General features: G+C 36.9%; 1 protein-coding gene across 1 annotated transcript in view; it reads right to left on the bottom strand.

Annotated features, from left to right (window-relative positions):
- CDC73 (cell division cycle 73) overlaps window positions 1-26,041 on the bottom strand; it is a 99,484-nt gene extending 73,443 nt beyond the window's left edge. The window contains exons 1-8 of the mRNA XM_009999895.1: window positions 25,946-26,041; window positions 24,900-24,969; window positions 23,833-23,895; window positions 23,692-23,744; window positions 22,016-22,104; window positions 19,581-19,797; window positions 10,686-10,784; window positions 9,354-9,432 (exon numbers count right to left, since the gene is read on the bottom strand). Coding sequence (XP_009998197.1) covers window positions 9,354-9,432; window positions 10,686-10,784; window positions 19,581-19,781 — 379 coding nt within the window. The 5' untranslated portion in view covers window positions 19,782-19,797; window positions 22,016-22,104; window positions 23,692-23,744; ... (1 more) ...; window positions 24,900-24,969; window positions 25,946-26,041. The remainder of the gene's footprint in view (window positions 1-9,353; window positions 9,433-10,685; window positions 10,785-19,580; window positions 19,798-22,015; window positions 22,105-23,691; window positions 23,745-23,832; window positions 23,896-24,899; window positions 24,970-25,945) is intronic.
- Window positions 26,042-26,047: the final 6 nt, after the last annotated feature.

Here is a 26,047-nt window from a genome sequence, read left to right as displayed (position 1 = left end):
GGTTTTCCCTTATCCCCCACACACCTCCTTCAATTATGCTACCAGACCTACCACTACCGACCAAGAGGTGACGTTGAGTGTTACTGACTGTATTTTGTTTTACACAGTCATCTCAGCTCCAGCCCTTCTTCATCTTCACTTCTCAAGGCCACCCCTCCCAGATTTAACATTTCTGAACTATACAGAGTTGATTCTGAAAAAGCAATATGCAGGCACAGACATCTGCAAGACAGACATGAATGATGTGTCGCTTGCCTTTATAAGTGGATATTGCCTTACCACGTTTCCTCCCAGCCCCAAGACACATTAAGTCTTAGCTCAGGGCTCAAACAGCTGAACTTGAGGTAAAGATAGTGAAGTTGCATCTGACCAACACTTCCATGGACAACAGCTTTCTTTGTGACTGTATAGGTCACTGTTTTTCAGCAAGGGGCATATTGATTTTTCAGGTGTTGCCTGGAGCCTTGCAGAATATTTGGCAGAGCTCTCCTAAGTTTAAGAGATGCTTTTCCTGACCTGGAGTGACATAAATCAGTGGTGTTTATAATCTAGGCTGAAAGTTGTTTATCAATTTCAGAAGGTCACCAACAAAGGAACCTTTTCCTGTTCCAGACTGACCTATTACAGATTCCTCTTGCCTATGACAAGGAGAACTTCCAACTATTTCAACCAGATGTTCTTCTCAAACTCCAAAGAATACAGACACTCCTTAAAAGGAGCAGCAAAGCAGCATCCCCTGTTGTGCCTGGTCTGCCACAGGTTTTTTATTCTCAGCACAAATCCTAGTTCTGTAAATAGTTCTACATGTTTGTTCCCTGTTTCAGGTTTGTTTGGTTGTTTTTTTCCACTGGACTCCTTTCCAACTTATTTTCCTAATGAAACTTTGCATTCTTTCTCAATTAATTAAAAAACTCCTAACCCAAGTCTCTATGAGCATTGCAAAGAAAATAAAGGCCGACAGAGCCAGCAGCACAGTGAAGAAGCACATCAAAGGGGAAAAAAAAAGGCACCTGGAAGGGAACAAGTCTGCTCAACAGATCTTTTGCAATGATCTCCCCAGGTCTCTCACAAAATGTGTCCTGATTCCTTTAATGAGCCACAAGAGCCACTAACCAGAGCTCTGGCTCTCATCAGCTTCCTGCTCCCTGCCTTGCTGACCCTTCCTCCTGGCACAAACAGCAAACAAACTAGAATCCGTAAGAGCCACCTCTTGCCTCAAGCATCAGAACCCATGCTCTTGCCTACTAAACATTTCCAGCAGCTACACAGGCCTTTCAATGCTATTTAACAACTACTCAGGTAGTAAACAGAACAGTTATGATCATCTGTCAATATAACAGAGTACATTAATGTAAATCTAAGAGATGATAAATGGGCAAAGTAGATTGTAGATACCCACTTACATTCCTGCAGTTACTGCAGCCACTGTGAGTTCTACTGGGCACCCCAAGGTCTGTTACCTGCAGGTAGGGTGGGATGAGTACAAGAAACCACCTCCCAAACTGCCTACCAGCTCTCAAATTTCCTGCCTCAAACTCTCAAGCAACTGGTCAATTAAAGTAAAACATCACCAGCTTCCAGATAACCCCAACAACCCTCCTTTAACTGGTAACAGCACCGGTTTTCTTTTCTCAGCCTACAGCTTTTTTGATTTGATCCTCTCACATTTACCATGTGATGTCCTACCATTCAGCCATTCATTTTTCTTACAGAAATAAACACTGCTACATGTGAGAGCTCTGCCACTTGCACTTTTGAGCCTTTTTATAAGGTCTCAACTGTTTGTACACTTGGTCACATACTAGTACCTTCAGCACCACTCACTGTATACAGCCTGAGTAAAGCAGGAAACAAATGCTTCCAAGTCACAGACTCCAGTTACAGCTGCATTCCCACTTCAAAAACTGCTGAGGGTGACAGCCAGGTTAATGCAGCTGCTTGTAAAAGACAATCAAAGACCCGGCTAGAAAGTGGAGATGCAGTTCTTCCAGAGCATTCTCCAAGGGCAGTGGCTGACCTTGCTGCAGCTGCTCAAAAGCAGACCTGGGATACAAGAGAAACCACAGAACACAGTAAAGAGTAGCAGAACACAGAGCAACCTGAAGCACCAAGGGACATGCCCCCACTGTACAGTGTAAATGCTGTACTATGTCCTCTGACTAAGAACATAAAAAGCAGTCTGTTTCTCCTCTCCCTCCCAAACCTACTTGAACCTGTGCTGCTGAGTCAAGCACCAGCACAGAGATTAGATACTAATGCCCGGCCAAGAATTTGCTCACGACTTCAGTGTCAAAATCACAGTTTCACTCATGGTAATAAAGGAAGCAGTTAAAATTATACACCATCTACTAAGAAAAGAGTATTTAAGGAGAAAATAGCCCTTTCAATAAAAGTATCATGAACTTTACCTTTAAACTTGGAATACAGAACAACTCTTTAAACAAAACTTACTTAAGAGTCTTCAATACATACAGATTTCCCAATAAAACTGCAACAAAATTATCATGCACATTTCCTTTAGGCAAAAAGCAGTCCATGTTAAATATTTTAAATGCAGGTCTAACACTAAAGCATAAAAATAGCAAGCAAAGCCCTACACTAATATATTATGACAAACTATTACAACATTTTCTGTTTGCCAAATATAACCACTCTTGTAAACATAAGTATTGTTTAAAACACCAACATCAACAAATGCCTTAAAAGCTACATCTCAAGAGACTAAACACAATAACTATTAATACATAACAATTCTAGTGCTTCAAAAACATGAACTATCATAAGTTAACATTAAGACTATCTTTTCTTCTCCAGTCCTTGCATGTATTATGATGACAATTTTATAATTCAATGACCCAAAGACTGTCAAAAGAATCATACATTTTTTCAGTGTGGTTCATCAATCACTACCTATCTAGCAACACCATGTATCAGAGTGCCTTCTCTCATTTAAAAAAAATTAGACTAGAAATGACAAGATGCATCCTAATGCATCAACTTATTGGACTAATTATACTCTTCATCATCATTTGAGTATATGTTCCATTTTCTTGCCTATGAGCATTAATGTTCAAATGGCCTTTCATTTGCTTAAAGCCCACTGCTCTGTATCAATCCAGGTCACTCTGCAGTTTGATTCTGCACCTGCTGCAGCTCTAGCCATCCAATCCAGGTGCAAACTTGAGAACTGATACATTGCTAAAAGAATAATAGCTCTAAAAATACTTAAATTAACCTGAATTTCTGGAAGGAAGTCTAGGCAAACAGAAGCAGAACAAAGGAGCATGTCTCTGAAACACTGAAGAGCTTGAGTTAAAGATTTTGAATTGTGGATGAATAAGACTGAATAACCACTTCTTCTTTCAGCTGTACACTCTTCAAACCCCAGACAGCAAAAGCCCTGCAGGCTGCCTGGAAATGATTCACTACCCCACTTCACACCCATGGTAATTCAATCACTGACACCAAATTTCATTCTACATAAGGATTTACTGAACACTCCTTTCAGTACTATTTCCTAAACAAGTTTCACACCTAAATTTCCAAGCTACACTAATTAGTTTACATCGTTCTCTGCACAGCTCATATGCAACAGTTCAGTAATAATCTTACAAGTAATTAACACCAAGTTCTTAAAAGTTTTTCATAGTACTAAAAAAGAAATTACACTATGAATCTCTGTGTATGTTTTCCAGCACTGAAGTGAATGTACAGTACTGAAATTTATCAAACTACTGAAGCCTGGAAATAGAGACACCAGAATCTTTTTCAAATGAAAATCTCTTGCACATATTCTCTGCTAGGAAAAAAAAAATAGTATCCTACAAGCTTAAAAATGAATGCAATAAATATAAATCTAACAAGGCAACCAAGTCTCAGAACTCTGGATCTCCTGCTACCAGTTCTCCTATTCTCCTTGTGTACACAGAAGTTGCACAATTTAAAAGAAAACACTTATCATGAGAAACACTTGATAAAGAAGCTTTCTTAACAAGGCATAGGAAAAGAAAAACCTATTGTCCTGAGTCACTTCAAATTTAAAAACTTCATAGTTCTCTGCTGCCTAGGCTCAATACTTGAAGTCCGATTGAAAACTAAGCATACTTCTGAAAAACTGCAGCTATATTTGAAAACCAACACAATTGGAAGAACAATTCAAACAACATGACAATAGCAGCCAACAGAAGACAACAGCAAATTTCCTGAAGGAAATGCTTGGATGTGGTAACATTGCTTTCACCATTACAGACTGTACAGCAAGATCCTCTCCAAAGTACACTAAATACCACTAAGAGGTTGCTGTGTTGTTTGGGTTTTTTTCCCTCTAATAATTGGCTTCTGCTATGACTAAGCTATGACGACAACAACAACAGCAGGCAAAAAAAGAACAGTCTGGAGAAGAGAAGGCTCTGGAGAGACTTTATATTGGCCTTCTAGTGTCTGAAGGGGCCTAGAGGAAAGCTGGGGAGGGGCTTTTCACCAGAGAAGGCAGTGATAGGACAAGGAGTAATGGTTTTAAACTGGAAGGGGAGATTTAGAAAACTTAGAAATTTTTCACCATAAGGGTATTAAGGCACTGGAATAGGTTGCCTAGGGAGGTTGTGGAAGCCCCTTCCCTGGAAGTGTTTAAGGCCAAGTTGGATGAGGTTTTGTGCAACCTAGTCTAGTGGGAGGTGTCCCTGCTCATAGCAGGGAGGTTGGAACCTGAAGGTCCCTTCCAACCTTAACCATTCTATGATTCTGTAATTCAAACAACGTCCCTGGACCACACCTTAAAGACCTAACACTTCGATTGGCACAGAGAAACTTTACCATCTACACTGAAAGATGCCCTCAATGGGTCAGGAAAATGTTCAATCTCCAACATTATCATCCTAGCACTATTTCACACCCTAGACTGACCACAGAAACAAGCACATCAAAAGGAGAATCTCAGGTAAAGCCACCCCCAAAAATGGGGAATAAACAAGGTACAGGGTCCACAACAGTTTAGAACCTAGACTGTCCTACAAAACAATCCCATCAGCTCAAAGCTTCAGTATACCACTGGCTGAGCTTCAAACTGTACACATCAATAAATACGTACTTAAATATCAAACAATAAGACACACAGGAGAGGACACAATATCTTCCTAAGCATCAAATGACATTTGGAAGCAGGATTTTTAAATCCTGAAAAGGATTTTAAAATTATGTTGCCTAAGAAGATATAACAGACTGTAGTTTGAACAAGATGGTCTGTGGCATGAATAAAATTCTACTAATAAAAATGCACGAATAGGTGACATGAAAATAAGCTAAAGTGAATAATATGAAGGAAATGAATAAGAAAGGGAGATGTAGAGAGTTTTAGCACATCATGGAGGTCTACATTGTTGGAAAGAGGGTACCATCACTTCCAGCCAGTATGAATGAAAAAACAACCAACAGGAAAGAAGCAGCAGACAAGGTTAAATAGTTGCAAGATGTTCACCTTCCCACCTCAAAACCAACAGTTCAATTTGATAGGTGCACTGCCAAGTAACACCTTCTTCCACTGTGTAAGTATCTAAGATGTACAAGTCTGACTGCAAGAGACATTCTAATACATTTCCTATACCATATGTGACAGAACTTTGGGAATAACAACTGAAACATTTTACCACCACGCCCACTATAGAACTCCTTACCGCTCTAGCAGCAAAGTCTGTCCTATCTGGCATCAAAATTTTATATAAGCCAATCAGAGAAGCTTCCTGACACACAGCATCAGAAATAATGATCCATCACAAGAAGCAGAGAAATTTGGCTGCAACTCAGCAGTTTACTTAATACATCTCATGTTAAAATTCCTAAATTTACTGTCTTAGCTCTACAAGCTTTGAATTGTTTATGCTAAGAGCAAGACTGTTAATGGAAAAATTATGTATTAAACCACAAAAATATTCAAAGATAAAACAATTCACCTCTTTGCTGACTAAACTTCAAATTTTCATTAATACAATAGCATTAAACTAAACTGCAGATAGATAATAAGCTGCAATCACATGGTTTCAGTGCCTCTGAGGAAAGAGCAAACAGGTGAGACAAAGACAAAAGCTTGGAGAACACTCTCTTGGCTTTGTTTCTATCTTCAGCCAAAATGACTACTACACACATTGTTACACACATCATACAATCCTCCCTCCTACAATCTCTAGCCAACCACATGCAGAGTGATGTAGAATAAGACGTGGAAATCCTTTAGAGTCACACAAATCTATCAGTTTCAATTTCATCTCAGGTGTTATCCATCATTACTAATAAATGTGGATACAATGGTATAAAAACTGGAAATTATTATACCTAGAAATTAAATAATCATCCTTCTTTTCCTTCAGACTTCTGTCCCAAAATCCTCAATACTGCAAGCTTTCTATAAAAACACGTATTCCAGGTTCTAACAAGACTAACTGTAAAAAAACCAGCCTTTAAGAAACAAAAAATACCTTACATGTCTTCTATTTATGACTAATCCTGCTTGCAATCTTACTTCTACAATGACTATTTGGGGGCCACAAATTAATGTTGAGAGCAATTAAAAGTCCTTTAAGGAATGAGTTCACTTGTGATACGGTTGCAAGTGATGTATATAGTTCAATTTTAAGCAAATCACATTACCAATGATGAATGGCATAGACAAATGTTAACGACTAATTATGACTTTTGAAAACTTAAGTTCTAGTTCTAGAATACAATACTCCAGAATAAAATATGCTATTTTCTAAAGTTAATTTGTAGCTGAGGAAGATATCCGAGCCCTCTCCTAAGAATTCCAAATATTGATTATTAATTTTACATAGTTTCCATAAATGCTCTATCAGTACTTTTCATAAGTCAATCTTGTATTTTAAATGCATTCTTTCAAACACCTAATTTGTATTTCCAATGCTAGCCTACACTTATCTAACCTGGTATTGCACCACTGCTATTCTTAAACTACGTATTTCTTTAAATACATGTAGAAAACTGAAATAGAAAATTAATGTGGCGTGTGACTACAAAATTAACTTTGTGAATCCAAGAAACATGTCCTAGAAAGAAGCAGAGTCATAAAGATAACTACACAGGTAGAATATGACCATTTTGGGCTTTCCATAACCATGACATCACACAAGAGCCTTCCAACTGGAACACGAGCTGCAGTCCAGTCCATCTGAGAACTGAGGGAAGCCCCAAGACCACATACAAATGGATCTTTTTATCACTAAAATTACAGGCAGAAAACATGACCCCCCCACCCTCCTCCAGCAACCATTCAATCTCTTCTTTGATTTCTGCTCAGAAATTTCTACATTAAACCTGCACTGGTGAGCTGCTTGACCAACTCTTCAGGGTTCTTTTCTTCTGCCATGCAAAACCTGTTGGTTTTTTTCTGTTCCCTCTTGAACCAGACACTTGTGGCAGAAGCATAAAATACCTTCACCTGTTTAGAACAGATGTTATTGCTTTCAAAAACTATGTAATCTGTCATCTAGAAACACACAGAACATTTCTTTATCTAAGTTTCTTGTTGTAAAAGAGTCACAATGAATTATATACATGGGTACATCTGAACTGTTAAAATTGTCCGTTAATTTATTTCTCCCCATTTTATTTCATACTGAATAGGTATTTGCTATTTAACATGTAATAGGAAGTGTTAGTAAAAGGAAAACTACTTGGCAAATATGTAAGTCTTGAAGATAAAAGTGCTAGCACAAGCAAACTGAAGAACTACTAGTAAAAATATTCATAGAAGGGTTGGTTTTGGCTTTGATTTTTTTGTTGTGGTGGTTTTTTTTGTTCTTCCTTTCTTTCCTAAATTCCCATTACCCTTTTTATAAGAATGAATTCTTCATGGATACTATTTGTAGATTATTTGTCAATGCTGGACAAATTATACACAGATGGACGCAAATATCCTGCATCAGCTTTCTCCTTCTACCATCACCCCACACTATGACTAGTAGCAAGTAAAACCCACTGCATTGAAATAGAAGTATATTGAGGCCAACAGGGAATAAACATGTAGAGGATATAATAAGAATATCTGACCAAATTTCCTATATTAAGTATCACACTGAAAAAACCCCACATAAATCTAAAAAATGTAAGCGTATATTTAAAAAACTTCTTTTTTCAAACAACTTTAGGGATGGCTACAGCCAGTTTCTGATGAGATGCATGGAAAACAACCTTCACAAATTTCTTACAGCATGAAATTCTCTTTGGTGTTATATTTTATGCTTTTCTTTCTCCAGTTACAATCCAAACTGAATATCCAAGTAGTACGCTAATACACTCTTCCTTATTATTAAATCATATAGTAACAACAATCACATCATGCCAATGCAGAATTGAACAACAACTGCTGCAGTGCAGCACTTCCATAAAACCTGAGAATTCACATACATGGCATATGACTGTTACTCAGTTACCCTGAAAAAAAATGGTACTAACCTAGACAAAGCCAAATACTGAAAAACATGCAAGCTGAACTGCTCATCTACAGTTTAAAAATCACATTTAGCAGCATGTAAGTTCTTGCAGTCAGAAATCCCTGAGAAGCATGCATATGGAGTTTCATTAAAGGAGAGAATTATTTTGTTTGAGAACAGAATGGAAGAAGTAACTCAGAAGTGTAACAAGATTTGCCTTGTCCTCTGCAGGAAACAAAAACATCTGAACACAATAAACATGAGACTTTCAAAATAAAAACTCACCAAGATAGACAAATGAAACAATTAGAAATGGTACTAAAACAGAAGATAAAAAATAGCAAGGGGGACAGAACAAAACCTCAAAACCTTTTAGACCAGTTGTCAACTAAGTTCATTCTGCTCTAAAATAAGTGAGAATTCTTAAATTATATAGATTATTTCCATCTTCTCTCCCAAAGGAAGCTAATATTTTACCCTGCTGCTACCAGTTCATTCTGTAATTTAAAGATCTACAACAAGCTCATAATATTTACTTGCAATTACTGGAAGGAACTTGTAACTGTGACTGATTGAGGGCAGGCAATCTATATCATTCCATGCACCTGACAGTCATATTTGCAATTCTGTTTTCTTTCTTAATTGCATTATGACCTTCCTCAGATAAAGAATTTTTACACCAGTTCTGGTTTTAAACTTTCAGTTTCCTTCCCAAGAGGGAGAAATAATGTCTAACAAATAATATTTTTAGACTTTTTTACTTGGAAAAGCTGTTTTTAGCTACAGCTTCTTTTAATTTTCATTTTTTCTTAGCTTTGAAAAGTAATAGCACAGAAATACAATAACCAAGGCTTTTTAACTCATGTTTTATTTACCAATTATTATTTTTTTAAAGAAGCATTACAATCAACTTACCCTCTTTGCCTTTGAATCTTTCCTGATCGTATCTGTTGTAGGCAGCTGGAATAGGTTGCTTATTTCGTAAAGTGGGATCCTAAAACAAATAAGATTTGTAAAACATACTAAAATACATTTTTTTAAGGTTTTGAACTTCAGAAAGTATTACATGGAACTGCTCAAGAGTTTAAAATTAGTTCACTTTTGTAACAGTTTCAATGTATTTGAAAACTCCTGGGATGTTTCCCTTCAACATCCACTTTAAATCTCACAGAAACAGTATTTAGAAGTACATACCAAAAGCAACGACAACAACCTGAGGCAAAACTAAAGTAGCTGTAACAAACTACAGTAGCTAAAATTAGGAAGTTTTAGGAAATCACTGAGTTTTGTAATATCTCAAGAATTAGTGTGGGGGAAAAAAACACCTGTGCACTGATATCTCCTAATTAAGCCTTCAGCCACACATCCAAAATGCTCCTTGCCAGCCTGATTAAATGAAAATTCTGTTAAGCCTACAGATTAAAAACAAATTTGGAGAAAAAAAGGCATTCTGGGAAAAAAGCTTTAAAAAGCCCACCAATCTGCAGGCACATTAAATACTTCACATTAAATTCAGTCTTTTTTGTGGATGGCTCAGTTATATATTCACTATTCTGAATAGGCAGTCCCATGCACAATTTAGAAAATTCAATGCAAAGCAAACACTTAAAGGTTGAAATTAATCTTGCTATTTAAATTTAGTTCATTGTTAAATGCAGTAGCAGGAAAAACAAATCCAAGTATGATTAAATAGCTTTTATAGCAAACTGTCACTGAGTTCAAGAATATATTAGGTCTAACAGAATTCAACAGTAAGCACCACAATACAAACCAAATCCTGTCTAATACCTAGATAGAATTAAACAATAAAACTCTAAGTCTCTCCTGATTTATTACAGGCAAAAGAAAGCTGGTTCAAGCTGTTCCCTCTCATGAGTCATGTTCCAGATTATTAACATTTGCCACCCTAACTGTCAGAAAAACAGCAAAACATTTCATTTGAGATGGCAGTAGTCTCATCTAATACAGTTTTTGCAGGATGTCGCTAGTGTTAGATAGATGCAGAAGCTGGCACTAGCAGTTTAATCTCCAAGTAACAAGAACATATTGAACAAATTACACAAATACATTCAACTCCTAAATACCAATAAATGTAATTTAAGTTGAAAAATATCCGTGAAGTTATGCTTGAAAGTTATGCATTCATTGGAACTAAACCAAATCAAATTTTGTATTTAATAACGACAAGACACTCTGCTCTCACTTTTCATATCATAACCTTCATATTCATCTAAGTGCTTCTCTTACCGTTGGTGCTGTATTTGGTGCAGGTCTTTGCTCAGGTGCTCGGCCTTCTTCTCTGGCTTTCACTGATTGAAGAATTGCAAAAATATTCTTGGCGAAGTTCTGGAAAACATACCAGGTACCCATGAACCTTGCTGACTATCTGCATCTCACGTAACAACAGAGCTAGAAGACAGCACTCAGTTAACTTGTGCTTCCCAGAAAAACAAAATTAGTGCACTAGTTTTCTAAATAGTTGTTTTCTGGTTTGTTTCCTGTGACTGGACCCAAACATTAACAGAGTTTTAAGGCCTCACTGTTACCCTCTATTCCTTAAGGCCCAAACTTGCTAAATCTAACTGACTTCATTACACCATAAGGTAAACAAAACTCTTCACAAAGTACTTCTCATCTCCTTACTCTCTCCTGCCTACCATGCTCTTACAGTCCCTTTAGAACATTTCCTGCTGTAGCAAGATGGAAAAACTTTTACTCAAGATTTCCAAGACAAGTTTCATCTCTGAGGCCTAGGTATGTCTCTGCTAACACAAGTCTGTCTGCTCGCTTTGGACTCTTGACAGGACATGTCAGGCACAGTCCCTCTGTCTTCCTAACTCTGCACTACCACAGGCTTTCCTCCACCTAAGAACACTCAGCTGTTCTTGGGAAGAGCCCTTATGAATCCTTGGGAGGATTGCCCTAATCCTGCATGGAGCAGCTGAGGCAAGGCAAGCAGGAAGCCACTTCCTGTGCTTTTCAGCAAGGTGTTCAGTTAAAAGCAGAATGTGCTTCAGCTGATTGTTAACAGCTCACAGGCACAAGCCCATCACATTGTGCTGCAGCTCTTTTAATATTTCTCTTGATTAACAACTTCACTCCATTTGGCACTAAGTAACTTAAGCATCTTACATCGGAGGAAGGAACCACAGAAATCACATTCACAAATCCTTGACTCAAGAGTGATCCAGAATAATTCTAATGACTTCATGCAGAGATTTGTCAGATAACCAAGTCATTGAGGCCCAATTGAACAAATTATACCCATTACTTTTTTTACAATGCATTTCTCTTGGTAGTATTTACAGGACTGCTTTATTCCAAACAAAAATGTCAACAGTAATTAAACTTTTGAAAGGCATATGCTTATTACATTACTGCTCAACAGGCATTTTAAGCTATAGATATGTGTACACAACATCTGTGATTACTGTCAGTTTCAGGAGTGGTTCATCATTAAAAGCAACCTTTTATCAATTAAGGGAAAGGGCTTTTTTACTGGTTCAGAATGCTGTAAAGCGTACACAAAATGCTTAGATTCTTACCAATATCGTATGCTAACACAGAAGTGGTGTTAATTAACAGCAGTGGCTTTACAAACCAAATGCACAAGTTACAAAGCAAAGACTTCTGGGTGGAATTTTGTACTAATCGTTTAGAGAAAGCCTTCTCTAAGCTTGTTCACTTGACCTCAGTTGGCATGCTGTCAGGCTGCTCCAAGCCAGAGGGGCAGGAACCGCAAGGCCACCAGAAACCACTTATAAAGGCAAAGCCATTCCTTGAGCAAACCTAATTCTTTTCACAAAGACTGAAAGAGCTGTATTTGAAGTTATTTGCAGTCAGAAGAAACTTGGGGGAGAAGAAAAAAAACCTTTAAAGAGCTGTGAGCCATGCATATATCACTTATATATGAGGGTACTCAAAATCAGCTCTGTTTTTCAGAAAATAAATCTAACTACATGCTTTTACTGGAAATTCAGAGATTTCTCCCAAACTGTGGACTGGGCAGCACATCAATCACAATTCTTGTCACTGTTGTACTTCATCGCATACTGTCTCTTGGAAACAACAAGCTACTCATTCTTCTGAAATTCAGGAGCAGGAACTAATTAAATAACATGAGAAGGAATTTTGGAAGAGTGACTGTCCATATACAAGCCAAGTCTTCTTTCAGTCACAAGGAAGCTATGACCAGCTTTCACAGCCATGTTTAATTCATAAAGTCTACAGTTAACATACTCTTAAAGTGAGATTAAATTTTCAATTATTAAATTTTTCCAAGGCATTTTAGCGTCTCAGATTTTAATAACCTGAAATTTCATGTCCTGGACAGATTTTAAACTCTTTCTGGTAAAAAAAACAAATCACATTAGGATTTTCTCCCATCTGCTGAGAAGAAGTTGCTAGTAAGCAAAGAATTAAAGTGTTCATATTGATGTCTTTTTTCCACAGCATAAAAATTAAGTTCCCCCAAGGCCACAATTAATATCTATTTGGAAGGGGGAAAAAACAGCCATGTTTTAATAAGCACTTAAACTAATATAATCACCTTGCTGATCATTGGCTGGGCTGGGGATGTGGGATTACATTACTGTGACAGAAAAGTGGTCAAACAGGAAGTTCAGTGCACATACCAACCGATTTGAAAATCTCTGCAGAGCTGCAAGACTACTTAACTTTCATTGTTCATCTCTTCAGATATCTGAATATGATCATTCCCTAGATTCTCACTTACATTTATTTAAACTGAATATCAAATGAAACTTTTACAAAAAAAAAATATATTCTGGGGAACAGAACAGGAGGAAAAAAAAAAAACCACAAGAAAATAACTGTTTCTCTGCAGTAAGTCTTGAAAAAAATGGAACATGCTTTAAAAATTATACTAAATTTTAGTTTGTAAAAGGACAATTTCACTGATTCATGTTGCTAGCTGTCTAGAGTGCTGCTATTGCCATGATAGCTCCCTCTGCTGATCCCAACCAAGTCTCCACCTGGTAATAATTCATCACGTTGGAGAAACAGAGAAGAGTTCAAGTGTTTCAGCAACTACCAAATTGGGCTTTTGATACTTTCTTAAATAAAGCTCTACCACAATAGATTTTTCCACTCATCCTCACTCATGGCTCTAAAGAGGACTCATGTACTAGATGTAAATCAGAAGGGAAAACAATGGTAGCCAAAAGACAATCAATGACAGCAGCTATGGTCAGATAAATACAGTCACTTGTCTTACAGAAAAAGTCATACATATTCTTTAAGAAAGCCCACAAGCAAGAGTGTGTAAATTCTCAAAATGTACTGGCACAGATGCTCTATCCCTTGCCAACACAGTGACTAACATACACCAAGACAAGTTGTTATCATTGGTGTAACACCAGGCTGTTTGAGGAGAAATACCAAAACAAGTCAGATCAGCACGCTGGGGAAGACTTAAGAGAATTACATCACTAACAAGACTCTTATTTCTAAAACAGGATTCAGTATTTCTCAATATCAATACCATGTTTATAATCTGGCCCCTCCATCCTTTAAATGCAGTATTCCAAAATGCCTAGTAGCAATGTAACAGTCTTCCCAGTTTTACCAAGTAAGCTAATACAGGATAAAGTTGAGGTTGGGAAGTTAAGCTCTGTACCACAGCATCACATTTATGCACAGCCATTCATCACCCACACATCTGTTACATGTGAAGACACTAACGACCATACTAGTTTGCTACTAACCTGCCACACTTTTGACTCTTCAATTTTGCTATTAAACTCACCAGTACTGTGAATTTCAGGACCACAGAACAATTCTGCCATCTAGAGCCCATATACAAAATTGCTTTTACTTTAACAGTTCAAAAATTTCATTCTCAAAACTTTTAGCCATGAAGTTATTAAATACTGTATTAGTCTATGAAATCGTTTTGATTGCAATATTTTCCAGTTACAAGATCATGTTAATGATTTTACTGAAATTATGATTATAACTGTAGTTGTAATCCCCTACAAGTGACTTCACTAGAATAATGCTAGAAAGTGTAAGAACAAAAATATGACCTGAAAGTAACCAAAAAAGAGATCTCCCAGAGAAGTCAGTTCAAATATGTTATTATGTAAATACTGACTGCAGTGGTAATATTTTCCAGGTGATAACACAAAATTAAAAACATTGATTGCCATAAAGATGAGATTCATTTGAGGGAAATAGAAATTCCTGCTATTTAATTCTTTTGTACAGGAACACAGAAAAGCGGAGGAATAATATTCTGAAATAGTTCCAAGAAAGACACTGTATTAGATAAATCTGTAATTGTGAGTTACATCCACGGTAAATACCACAAACCAGGAAAGTGCTGACCCCTGTAGCTAGGTCAGCTACAAACCTCAATCACCTTACTCAGTTTTGGACTTCTCATTACCACATACACAAACACAGAAATATTTAAAAAAATAAAATAAATCAGGATTAAGGCAGAAAGCTAACATTTTATTTGATTCAGGCTTACTTCCTGCTTTATTAGAAAGGAAATAGGAATACATATATTAAAAAGTCATAATTCAGACTATTTCCTGTTAATTTTTTGATACAGTAAATATTAAGAGAGAAGACTAACTACTTAGATTGTGAGAGAATTAAACTGACCAGTCTGCAGAAGGGAAACAAGTAATGAGACCTTGGCTTCAGTATTTCAACCTAGACCCAGCAAGTAATATGTACATAGAGGAACAATCTTATAAAGACAAAAAGATACAATTACGTAATTCAAAGGCTAAGCTAGAGGGACTGAGTTTCTCATAACTCTGATCCCATACCAAATTGTAGTTTTTCCACTATTAACAGATACCTGTATAAGGAACCTACATCTGATCGTTCCCCAGTTTTATACACTTCTAATTCCATCAGAAAGATATTTACCTAAAATTCAGATTCCTCACATACAACTTACATGGTGTTACTTCAGTGCTGTTCCCTGGAATGCATCCAGGTGCATAACAATGTTAGGATGCCACAGAGATCACTCCAGGCTCCAAATGCCTTGCAATGTCTTCGAAAGACACACAAGACTCACAGAAGACAGCAAAGAAGGTACTGTCTGTCAAAAGAGGCTGAGAAATCCACAAAACCAGCAGCTGGACAAGTTCTGTGCAGTTGCTGCACATGGATATATAAATGTGTGTCTGTATATGGACTCTCACACATGAAGAGAATACAGGAATTGTTCCAGCTTCTTAGTCAACATGATTTAGAAAGGTTACATTATAACCTTTGAGCCTTCCCACATGTTTGACAAGATGCATAAACTTATTCCTCCTGGGCATGGTGTTAAGAGTTCACTCAAAAAACAGTAAATCTTATATCCTTGCAACTGTCAGATAACACAGCTGAGGAGTCCCATCCAAAATTTAAAGTTTTAGCAATACTAGCTAACATATCCTTAGAAACAGAAGGATGAAAGATTTTTGGTTTTTAAAGCTTCAGAAATGCCAAGAGTTCAGTATTCACAGAAGAACACTGATTGATTCGAAGAAGTTATTAATCCACAAGGCATTCCCTTGTGCATTTCCAAGATTCCAGTTTTTAAGATTTCTCTACAAACAAGTAAAGAATGTTCAACCCAGCCCTCACAATTACCATGCTGCTTATCTAAGAAACATTTCTGAGCAATATGGGAGATTAAAAAATGAAATTTCATCAGAAGTCACCAAAAAAAATACACCCTCCCAATATACCTGTGAATGCTGAAACTCCTGTTCAGGCTACTTTAATTTGTTTCTACAGGAATAATTCAAGTTCCACAAGTGTATTTACAGTAGAGATGGAAAGAGGAAGTTTTTCCTTCAGAAAAGATACCTGAAGCCTGCTACAGGAGATTATAAAAATTAAAGGATTATTCAGGATCAAAAGAAAGAGGAAGGACACGAAAGGAAGGAAACAATTTCAGTCTGAATAAAATTTTGTCTAGGTGTGCAATGGTTTGTTTTACAAAACAGTCATTTATCTAAAAACATGCACACAACAGAGTTGAAACCTCTGCAAAGCAGTAATTCAGAATTTAATGCTCCAAACACTTATAATGGAAAGTATTCTTTGTATGAGCTTAAAGCTTTAGCTACCAGAGAGGAGATCCAGATCTATATATAAGTTCTCTCAATAAACCAGCTACAAAATTAGTATTTTGCTAGTGTTTTCCCCTAAGATCTGCAGTTTCCCAAGTATCAATATTAATTCTGACATGTCTTCACCTGGTAATACTTCAGTTCAAATGGATTCAACGTACACAAAAACCTGACAAACAACCTGCTCTCCAGAAACAGGTCCCCTTGTCAATGACATAACTACAGTAACAAGAATTCATTCCTATCCTTCTAACATAATGTTAGTAACCATCTGAAATTATGTTTGCTTTATACAAAAAAGGCAACCAAAAAAACCAGTAAGACACAGCAGCAGGACACCTTGTCCACTTATCAATCGACAGATTAAATATTTTCTACTTTTTCTTCTTTAAACTTCTTTCTCACAGCATCTCCATCTGTACTGGGTCTGAAGACAGCAATTCCCTTACCCTGATTTTTGTGTGTTTGTGAAGACCAAGATAGACTGCATGAAAGAAGAGGAGCAACAGAATAGATTCATTTCTTAAAGCCACAACAATTGTGGCTGTTAAAAGAATGGTAAAGGAATTCAAGTGCAGCTCTAGCATTGAGACTTTTTATTGTTTTTGAAATTCAGCTCAATTTACAGTTGGTTAGACTGTCAGTTCACTCACCAAAACAGCCGAGTTCTGTTGCATGTCTACAGTCAAACTTGAAATTAAATTGCTTTAAACAATATATTCTCTCAAACAGTTCTAAAATTAAGCTACTATGAGAGGGGAAAAAAAAAAGTTAGACTAAACAGATGCAATTTGGCTCTGAAAAGTGATTACATAAAAATGTCACATTATTCATAAAATCTAGGAGACTACACTACAGACTTGGGGAAGGCCAACAGATGTTTAAAACAGACAGTGCAGCATGACTCATCCACTAGTGATTAAATCAAACACTGTATTTCCAAGAGAAGGTAGAACTACATAATAATTAGGCAGAAAACTATGGAAAAACATCTCAACAACAAGTTCTAAGCAAAAAAAAAAAAGCAAATTCTAGAAAAACTGAACCATCTGATTTTATAGGAATCTCACAAATCAGTAAAAAAAAAAGTCAGAGATCAATCCAACATCTGAGTAAAAGAGGGCAAAGGAGGGGGTCATAGAGATAAAGGAGCTGGGTCCTGCATTACAAAAGCTTAGAGTCAAATAAACTATGAATGACAACCAATGAATGATAGTAAATGAATGATAGCTTGTCCCAAAATATTAGAGCATTAGAACTATATTCCAATATGAATGGGACAGTACAGAGACTTCCAAAGAAGAAAACAGTAATTATGAGAGATTGTAGTTACTTTGTTGGTTGGGTAAGTGCTAAGAAGGGAAGCAATGCAGCAATTAATTCTTTAGCTATCATAAGCAATTGCTTCCTGGAGTAACTGACCTAAGTAGCCACAAAAGGAAAAGCAACTCTTGATTTATTCCCTACTACCTACTTTAGTGAGGCAGCTGCTGAAGAATATTCTAAAACAGGAGCCTCAGCACACTGAAATTCAACATCCTGGTAAAGGAAAAAAAAAACAACCCTACAGCCAGAAAAAAATCCACCACTATTTAATTTCAGCAAGGGGAGCTAGGTAGCAATGAAGATGTTACCAAAAGATCATTAACAGCAGGATCTAAAAGGACAGAACACAAGTGTCATGAAAACTTCTAAATATATTTAAGAACGAACACTATATCACTGGAGACTTAAAAAAAACCAACAACCCTGGGACCATTCTATAAAGCAAAAAAGGCTATTTGAAATAAAAAGCAAACTTCAGAATCAGAAAATGTGTCCAGAAGGAGAAACAGTAAATGCTCCATAAATACAGTTAAGATTATTTTGAGGAGCAACTTGCTGGAGGAATCAGTACATCTTCAAACATACCAAAACTAGAGGGAACCTGCCACAAAGCTGTTAAGGATGATAGATTATTTTCTTTTTCCTGTGGCCTGATCTTCCTAGGTATTTTCTTCTGTGCCTTAATCTATCTCTGAATATTTGTTTACTACAGAGAACATTGGCAAAGTTGACTCACAAGCATTTTTCTCTGTGGAGAAGACAACTTGAGGAACTGTCCACGCTATCCAGAATGTTCCTGTGATTCTGCACAAATCTCACAGACTCAAAGCAGCACTGCTCACTCTGCACATAGTATGCAGGTGTGTGTTTCACATCCTTAGTAATTACCCTGTAATTCATGAAATTATTCTACTGCTAAAGCCAAGAGACCAGGCTATGAAAATGAGTGCTCTATAAAATACTATTAAAAATAAAACAAAACTGGGACCTTGTTTACTTGTAGACATTTTTTTTCCTATAACACTACTTGAAGAAGTGAAGGCAAAGGATGCAATTTGAAAAAAAACTCAGGAAAACAGACATTTTTGCAATCTTTTAGAAATTTACTAACTGCTTTCTTGTGAAATGTAGTGCCCACTATCCTTGCCATCCAGAAAGCCAAACTGTCCAAAGAGAGCAAGCTACCAGGTGTGCTTGCAGCCATGTTCTGGATGGCACATAACCAAATGCAGCATGAGAGGACAAAAATATACAGAAAAGTCTCCTCAACGGTAACACCTTCCGATTTTGTTCATTTTAGCATTTTCTCTCCTTACTTCTTTGGTGCTTTCCACAGCTTAGCAGCCTTTGACTTCCAATGTACACCATTGCTATCAGTTACTCCCCACTTTATCACATTTCAAACCCACAGGAACTCTCATGTAGGCCTCCCAAGTGCAGGGCTCAAGTCAGCTTTGTTCAAGAGGAATTAAGGGATTAATTTGTGTCCTTTAAATGGCTGAAGCAAATATTTTGAGATACATTCTAGGCTTACTGTAACAAGTTAAGAACAAACTCTTCTGTCACTGTGCCAACAGCCTTCCAAGGCTAACCTTTCCAGAACACTAAGCCAAAACCCTTCAGTCATCTATGGTAAACAAGCTAGTTACAGAAAAGAGAAAATACAGATTGTCATTTGAATCATGGAGCTTGGTGTCCAGAGCATTACCTTGCCTGTGCTTTGTAAGATCGTAGTTCTTGTCCTCCATACTCTCTCCCTGCTGACAATGTCTCTGGTTACATCCACTTCTGCATCAACAAAACTTCTCTGTTTAAGAGCAGTTATGTCATCATCCAGATCAGTTTTGATAGTGGATCTTTTCTTTGCCATGATTTTTGCTTTGATAGCAGCAATTTTTTCCACTGACATGGCTTCAGACAAGGACCTAAATGAGCAAAAATACAGAAGAGACTGAATAATTGCACAATTATTCTGAAATAATTTGTGAATGAGTAACTTCATCCTGCTTGAAGTTTACAGTTATGCTATAAATCATAACATAGCAACCTTTCCTATACTTGAAAATTACATGACTTTGGCCCTGCTGTTTTGGGCATGAGAACCAAACTTCTGATAGAAGTCTCGATCCCAATACTAGTACAATAAACATAAAAAAGTCCTAACTATAACAAGCAGAAATAGATTGCAAATGTAAAGCATCAGAACTAACACTTCAATTTACAACTAATTTCAGCTGCCTATTATTTTTTAGTGGGATATAATTTTCTGTTCAGACAATCAATTCCTGGCTGCTCTGAGGCTTTCAAGCATTAATTTCAGCTGAGGTGCTGTTATGTGGACTAGGCCACCTGGAAAATGTTTTACCTTTTCAGAGCATGTAGGCCAAACAAGCAACAGATGGTAGTAACTTTGTCCACATTAATCTGTGTTTGAGATAGTTCAGTTCAGTCCAAGAGCGCAACATCTTTATTTGTTTGCTTTTAATTGTAAATACAGAATTTGATTGTCAAACAGTTAGACCTATCGATCTGCAGGTAAGCTGAAGGAAAAAAGGACTGACTTGCACAATCCTAGCTGCACATATCCCATTGAACTTGACTTTCTTTTTTTTAGAGATTACATTGAAAAGCGAATACAAGCTCTGGCTGTAAAGCAGTCTCCTTCTACAAGGAAGGTATTGGAAATGGAACTTTTTGTGTTGCTGTCAAACAAAGTAACAACAGTGACAAGCACCGAGTTCAAACCCACTGCCTGGAAATGCTGTTTGCACTCTTATAAAAGTGCAGTCTTTTACATCCAGCATTAAAAAATACCTGTAAATACAGAATACAAAGTCATTTTAAACAATACTGTGTGATCCTCACTGCAGCACTGCCTCAACTCCTAAACAAAGATGAGATACAATCAAGCTAGTATCCAGATGATTCATTTATTTAAAACAATGTGTGTACTTCTTGATTTTTTGGTCCATAGACTTTCTGATTCCAAGTCAGATATGGCAATTAGATTTTCATTTTTTCTTGTAGTTTCCTTTTAAGTACACCAATACAAGAGTCATAGAGGAAGACATTCAAAATGTCTACTTTTCACATGGTTAGGTCTAATTATGGATTCTATAAATGCCTCCACTCTGCTATATTAATTCTGCAAAGCTAATAGAAGTTTAATACCAATAAACACAGACAAGCATTCATGGTATTGTTTATGCTTATGTTTTAAGAGATGAATTTCCCAAGAAAGCAGTTGGTCCATAAAGTAAAACTACTTAGCTGAAAAATCCAGTGCAGACAAAGTAGTACTTTAATTCACACCCATACACCTTAGAAGCATGTAAGAAGCATGACTCCCATTTTATATTACAGGAGCTGGCACACTAAAGAAATTAAGCAGCTGCCTTCACTTTAAGACTTCTCAACTCAGGTATATGAAAATGAACTACCAAAGCCTGGTATCCTACTAAGCCCAAGAAACAAAAAAATGGTGCAAGAACTTGGTCTCTGCTTGACTTTGGAAATATATGGGTTAAGACTTAAAACCAGCTGTCATTCTTTGCAAAATTTTGGGTGGATACAATGGAAGAGGAAAGGTGATGGGAAAGTTTTTGAGCACTTGCATATTGATTATTACTTATCCTCTGCTAGCCTACTGCCTCTTCAGAGGCACCAAGCTCACCTCTGTAGTGAGTCAAAAGAGTTTGTGTTACCATTTTATTTGTTCTTACAATGTCTTCCTCCTTTATCATGCAAGACATTCCTCAATAAGGATATTTTAATTTGAAACAGAGAGATTACCAGCTTCCCCTTGCAGTTCTGCTCATTGTATTTGACTGCTTAGACATGCTTATAATGCCCTGGCAGAAGAAAGCAGAAATGGCAGACTTGGTGGGTAGAAGAGAAAACTGTCTGCCCACTTCTGAAGACAAGCCACATCTCATACCACGACATTTGAACATCCAACTCAAGAACAGGAGTCTAACCAGACATTAAATTCTACCTCCTTAAGCATATCTGACAATAGCACCTTATGGAGGGAGACTTTCACTGAGAGCTGCTGGACAGAAGTAGAACTGGCTGCCTTGAAGGGCACAGTAATTGTTATCAGTCCTTTAATTAGGTATTATCTGTAAGACAAAGTATTCCTACCTGATCTGCTCCGTTTGCACGATACCTTCTTTGTGTCCCTCCAACCGAGCTGCCAACCGCTCCTTGTCAAGGCGCACACACTCTTCATCCTGGCAGTAACAGTCATATTTAACTGCAATGTTTATTTTTTGTGCATTCTCTTTAAAAAAAATAGATACAGCTAGAATAAAAGCTATTCAGAATTTTAATTTTTACATTTGCAAGGACAAACTTTATTTCCGATTATTTTTGATCTGTGCAGTAGCATTAGGTGTACAGCTCCTCTCAAGAAACACAAAGTATAATTAGAATAATGAAAAGAAAACTACTAGTCCCTTGTGAAGAGCCTTGCTTAGACAACAATTGAGAACAACAGAAAAATCAGTCAGAGAACATAAAAGTGGAAATTCTTGCACACATTCAGGCAGGGAAATACATATACATACATACATATTTAAGGTAAATTTATCAGATGCTTTAATATGCCCAGATGTCTAAGCAATGACTTTAAAAAAAACCAAAAATGCTCAAAATTGTCATATCCTGATGCAGAACTTACATAAATGGCATTCCTAGCAAATATAAATAAAAAAAGTCAAGAGTAAGGAAGCCTCTAGTTACCCAAGACAGATTTGAGACAGATACGTAATTTGAGAAAGCAGTAGAGAGATGTAATTTTATGCCATCTTTTCAGCTTCTTAATGCTGGTACCACTTGTGTTCAATCTGTCTTATTTCCCCACAAAAGTTCAACCAGCATCAAGTCTCTCCTGCTGCTAAAAGACAATTTGGAAAGGCTGAAGCATAGCCACGTATCAGGAGAGACCTGGAATCTCTACATCAAGATGATCTCTGAGTAACTTAAAGCAGACTTGACAGACTCTGAGCTGCTGGAGCAGCAAGGAAACAAAGAGAAGAGATGGCCATAAACTCATTAGGCTCATATGCAGAATTCTAATGATGGTGAAGATCAACAGTTTCAAAACTTTCTGGCATCATAGCCATATAGGCTATGTAGAACAATAATCTATAGATAATCAATAGGTCACCTCCCAACAATCACCTGCTCACATGCTATTAAGAACGCATTGTGTTTTTATTATTTATTATTAGCAGTCATAGATAAGCACAAACAATACTCAAATCCAATTCTTGAATAAGGAAATTAATGTATTTTGATAACTCTCCTGCAAGAGGAAATCTAAAGCCTCAATGCCCTGCAAGCATGTACAGTCAGATTTACAACAACTCAGAGGAGAAAACTGGATGAACACAGATTGCAAAAAACAAAAAACAACAACCAGAGTTGAGTAAAACAACATGCATAATAACTAGACATATTGCTTGTAGTCATTGGTACTTGCTGAATTGATACTCTGCTGAATTCATTAGTTGGACATTAAACAGCACTTTTATTCCAATCCCATAGCCTTTAGCAAACGGATTATAATGTAACAGGTACTTAAGAGATACATGGTCAAGCTTTCCCCTTTTATACTACAGCATGCATCTAGCAACTAAAATTCCACATTCAAATGGGAGGCTTAAATTCTAACTCCTCCCAGTTCTTGTTCACTCTAACAGAAGTACTGTGTGCACCCAGAGGACAGGTATCCCAACTGAACTGCTACAAAAGCAGATAAATACTGTTATTTACTACCACCCCCAATTTGTATGGATGACAGCTACTGTCATTACCTCTATTCTTGGTTTCTTTGCTTCTGCTAATATTTCATCTGCTGCTCTTTTAACTACAAGAAAAAGAGGACATTAATAATGCAAGATTATAGTAGATGTTCATAAAATATACTTCAAAGTTATTTTGTAGATAAACTGTACCTTGAGTGGACCGCTGAAGACCAATTTCTAGTGGAGCGCTTCTGTCTATGCTTGATGAGGTTGCTGTAATCAAACATAATATTTTACTCAAGCACAAAATATCTGCAAAAGTATTTAAGCATAAAAGGAAGAAGGACAACAGATAAATTGCAACAAAGGAAATTCTAATGAGATACTAGGTAGCAAAGGCAGTCACACACTGGAACTGGAGATATTCGGAGCCTGACTGAATAAGAAGTTAGATCAGCTTGCTCAGGGTCATTTGGCCCTCTTTTGAAAAGGGGATTGAACCAGATGACCTCCTGTGGTCCCTTCCAGCATGAATTAGTCAGAGATTCTACGATTTGTATATACCACATCAGAGAAAACAGAGACACAAAGATAATTAACTTTCCAACCTGGAATCAAAATCTACTCGTTTGTTGGGTTTTTGGTATGAAGATAACCTGCTGGTGCCTTTAAAATACACATTAAATATGGTTTACTGCTTATATTACGGAAATAATCTCATATTCCAGTATACTTAGAATTCTACCACATACAAAACAAAGCAACCTGGAAAACTAAGCCATGCGTACCTTTCTCTCACCAGAGAAACCTCTTTTATCTGACTACCGTTAACATTTTAAGATGGGACACTCAGCAAATCTGCCAGACTGATAAAGCAGTGATTTGATCTTTTATTGTACTGAATATTTTATTCCACACAATCCATCAAGATCAATACACTACCCAAAGCTTGCCCACAGTCTAAAGAAGGAAAAAATACAACCCTAAGCATTCTAGCACATAACTATTATTAACCAAAGGATGTTAATAAAAAAGTAGTTCACATCTAACAGGTAGGAATACAGCTCCTACCCTAAGCACCATAAAAATAGTTAAGTTCAGGTGGAAACTAAAAAATAAAAAAATCCTAACTTTGTTAAACAAGTCTGCACATATCCAGTTACGCCCAGTTACTGACCATGGTTAATCATCTTTTCCCTCCTACCCCTTACTTGTCCCATAAATACAAAGCATTAAAGCAAACCATGTATTTTAAGTTAAAAATAAGCATCACTCACATGTTTCCCCATTTAGGTACGCAAGCAAGTCCTTCCTATCAGGTCTTCTTACCACAGGAATGTTTTCAGTCTGAAAAGACAGCAGACTTGACATTAAACTGTTATTCCTCCAGAAAGTCTCTTGCTGAAGGTGTTTCACTTTTATTGAAAACTGCTCATTCACACAAAGACAGGCACATATGTCCTGCCTCCCAAGAAAGCAAAACTATCAAGCCAAATAATACAATTACCTCCTAGAGAATGTTCACTTACACAAAACGCAACGTGTTGTCTGCTATAAAACTGAACAAAAGGACAGCCTTCTTCCTCCTTCACTTCAAACTCACAAATAAGATCAAGAACTAGCTTTCAACATGCACACTTTTCTGGCACAAGCCAATGTCAGTAGGCAGAAACAGAGTATTTCAATTTTGTTGTTCCAAGTATGTACAACACATAGCACTGCTGTATCAGATAACTGTGGGGCACAGGGGAAGATGAAGCATGGACTCTCAAAAAGCAGTCAAATGAAAATCAAAAGGACGTTCTTTTTCAGAGTGCAGCTATCTTCATTTGTTTAGCTTATTTAATTATTTAATTATTTAATTAGATTGCATAATTCTGAGTCTACTCTGAAGCTATTCTGCTGTACACTTCTCTGTTTTATAGATCCTCCATCTCAGACACTAAAGGATCACTTAGATTGGGATGACACAACAGACGGACAAACGTACTTTGAAATAGTGCTGGAGACAACTGTAACTGTAAAGTATCAAAAGAAATGCTGCCATTACTGTTGATATGTAGGTGACAGACTCTTCCTAAATGCAACCTCATGGTTTGAAAGGATAATCTGTTAGGAAGAGCTGTCAAGAAAAAAGGACCTTGAAAGGGATTATTATTTGATCCCTACAGAGAGGTGTTCTTTTTAAACACACACTTTGTTGCCTATCTTTCCCCCACTTCCCCAACAAATTCATAGACTTAAAATTTCCTCAAAATAACTGTGTGAATATTACTTAGCACAAAAAAAAAGACAAAATAAAAACTTTAGATTCTTTACTTACTGCAGCACGGCGGACATAAACAGGATGTGAAAGGTGCACATTGTTGAGCAGGAACAAGATAGAATCCAAAGTGTAGTATTCCCTGGGTTGGCCCTCTTTCCC

Source organism: Chaetura pelagica, unplaced genomic scaffold, assembly GCF_000747805.2.
Source record: "Chaetura pelagica isolate M959 unplaced genomic scaffold, ChaPel_1.0 scaffold246, whole genome shotgun sequence".
Taxonomy (NCBI): Eukaryota; Metazoa; Chordata; class Aves; order Apodiformes; family Apodidae; genus Chaetura; species Chaetura pelagica.
Note: the sequence above shows the minus strand (reverse complement) of the source record. Positions and strands in the feature narration are given on the sequence as shown.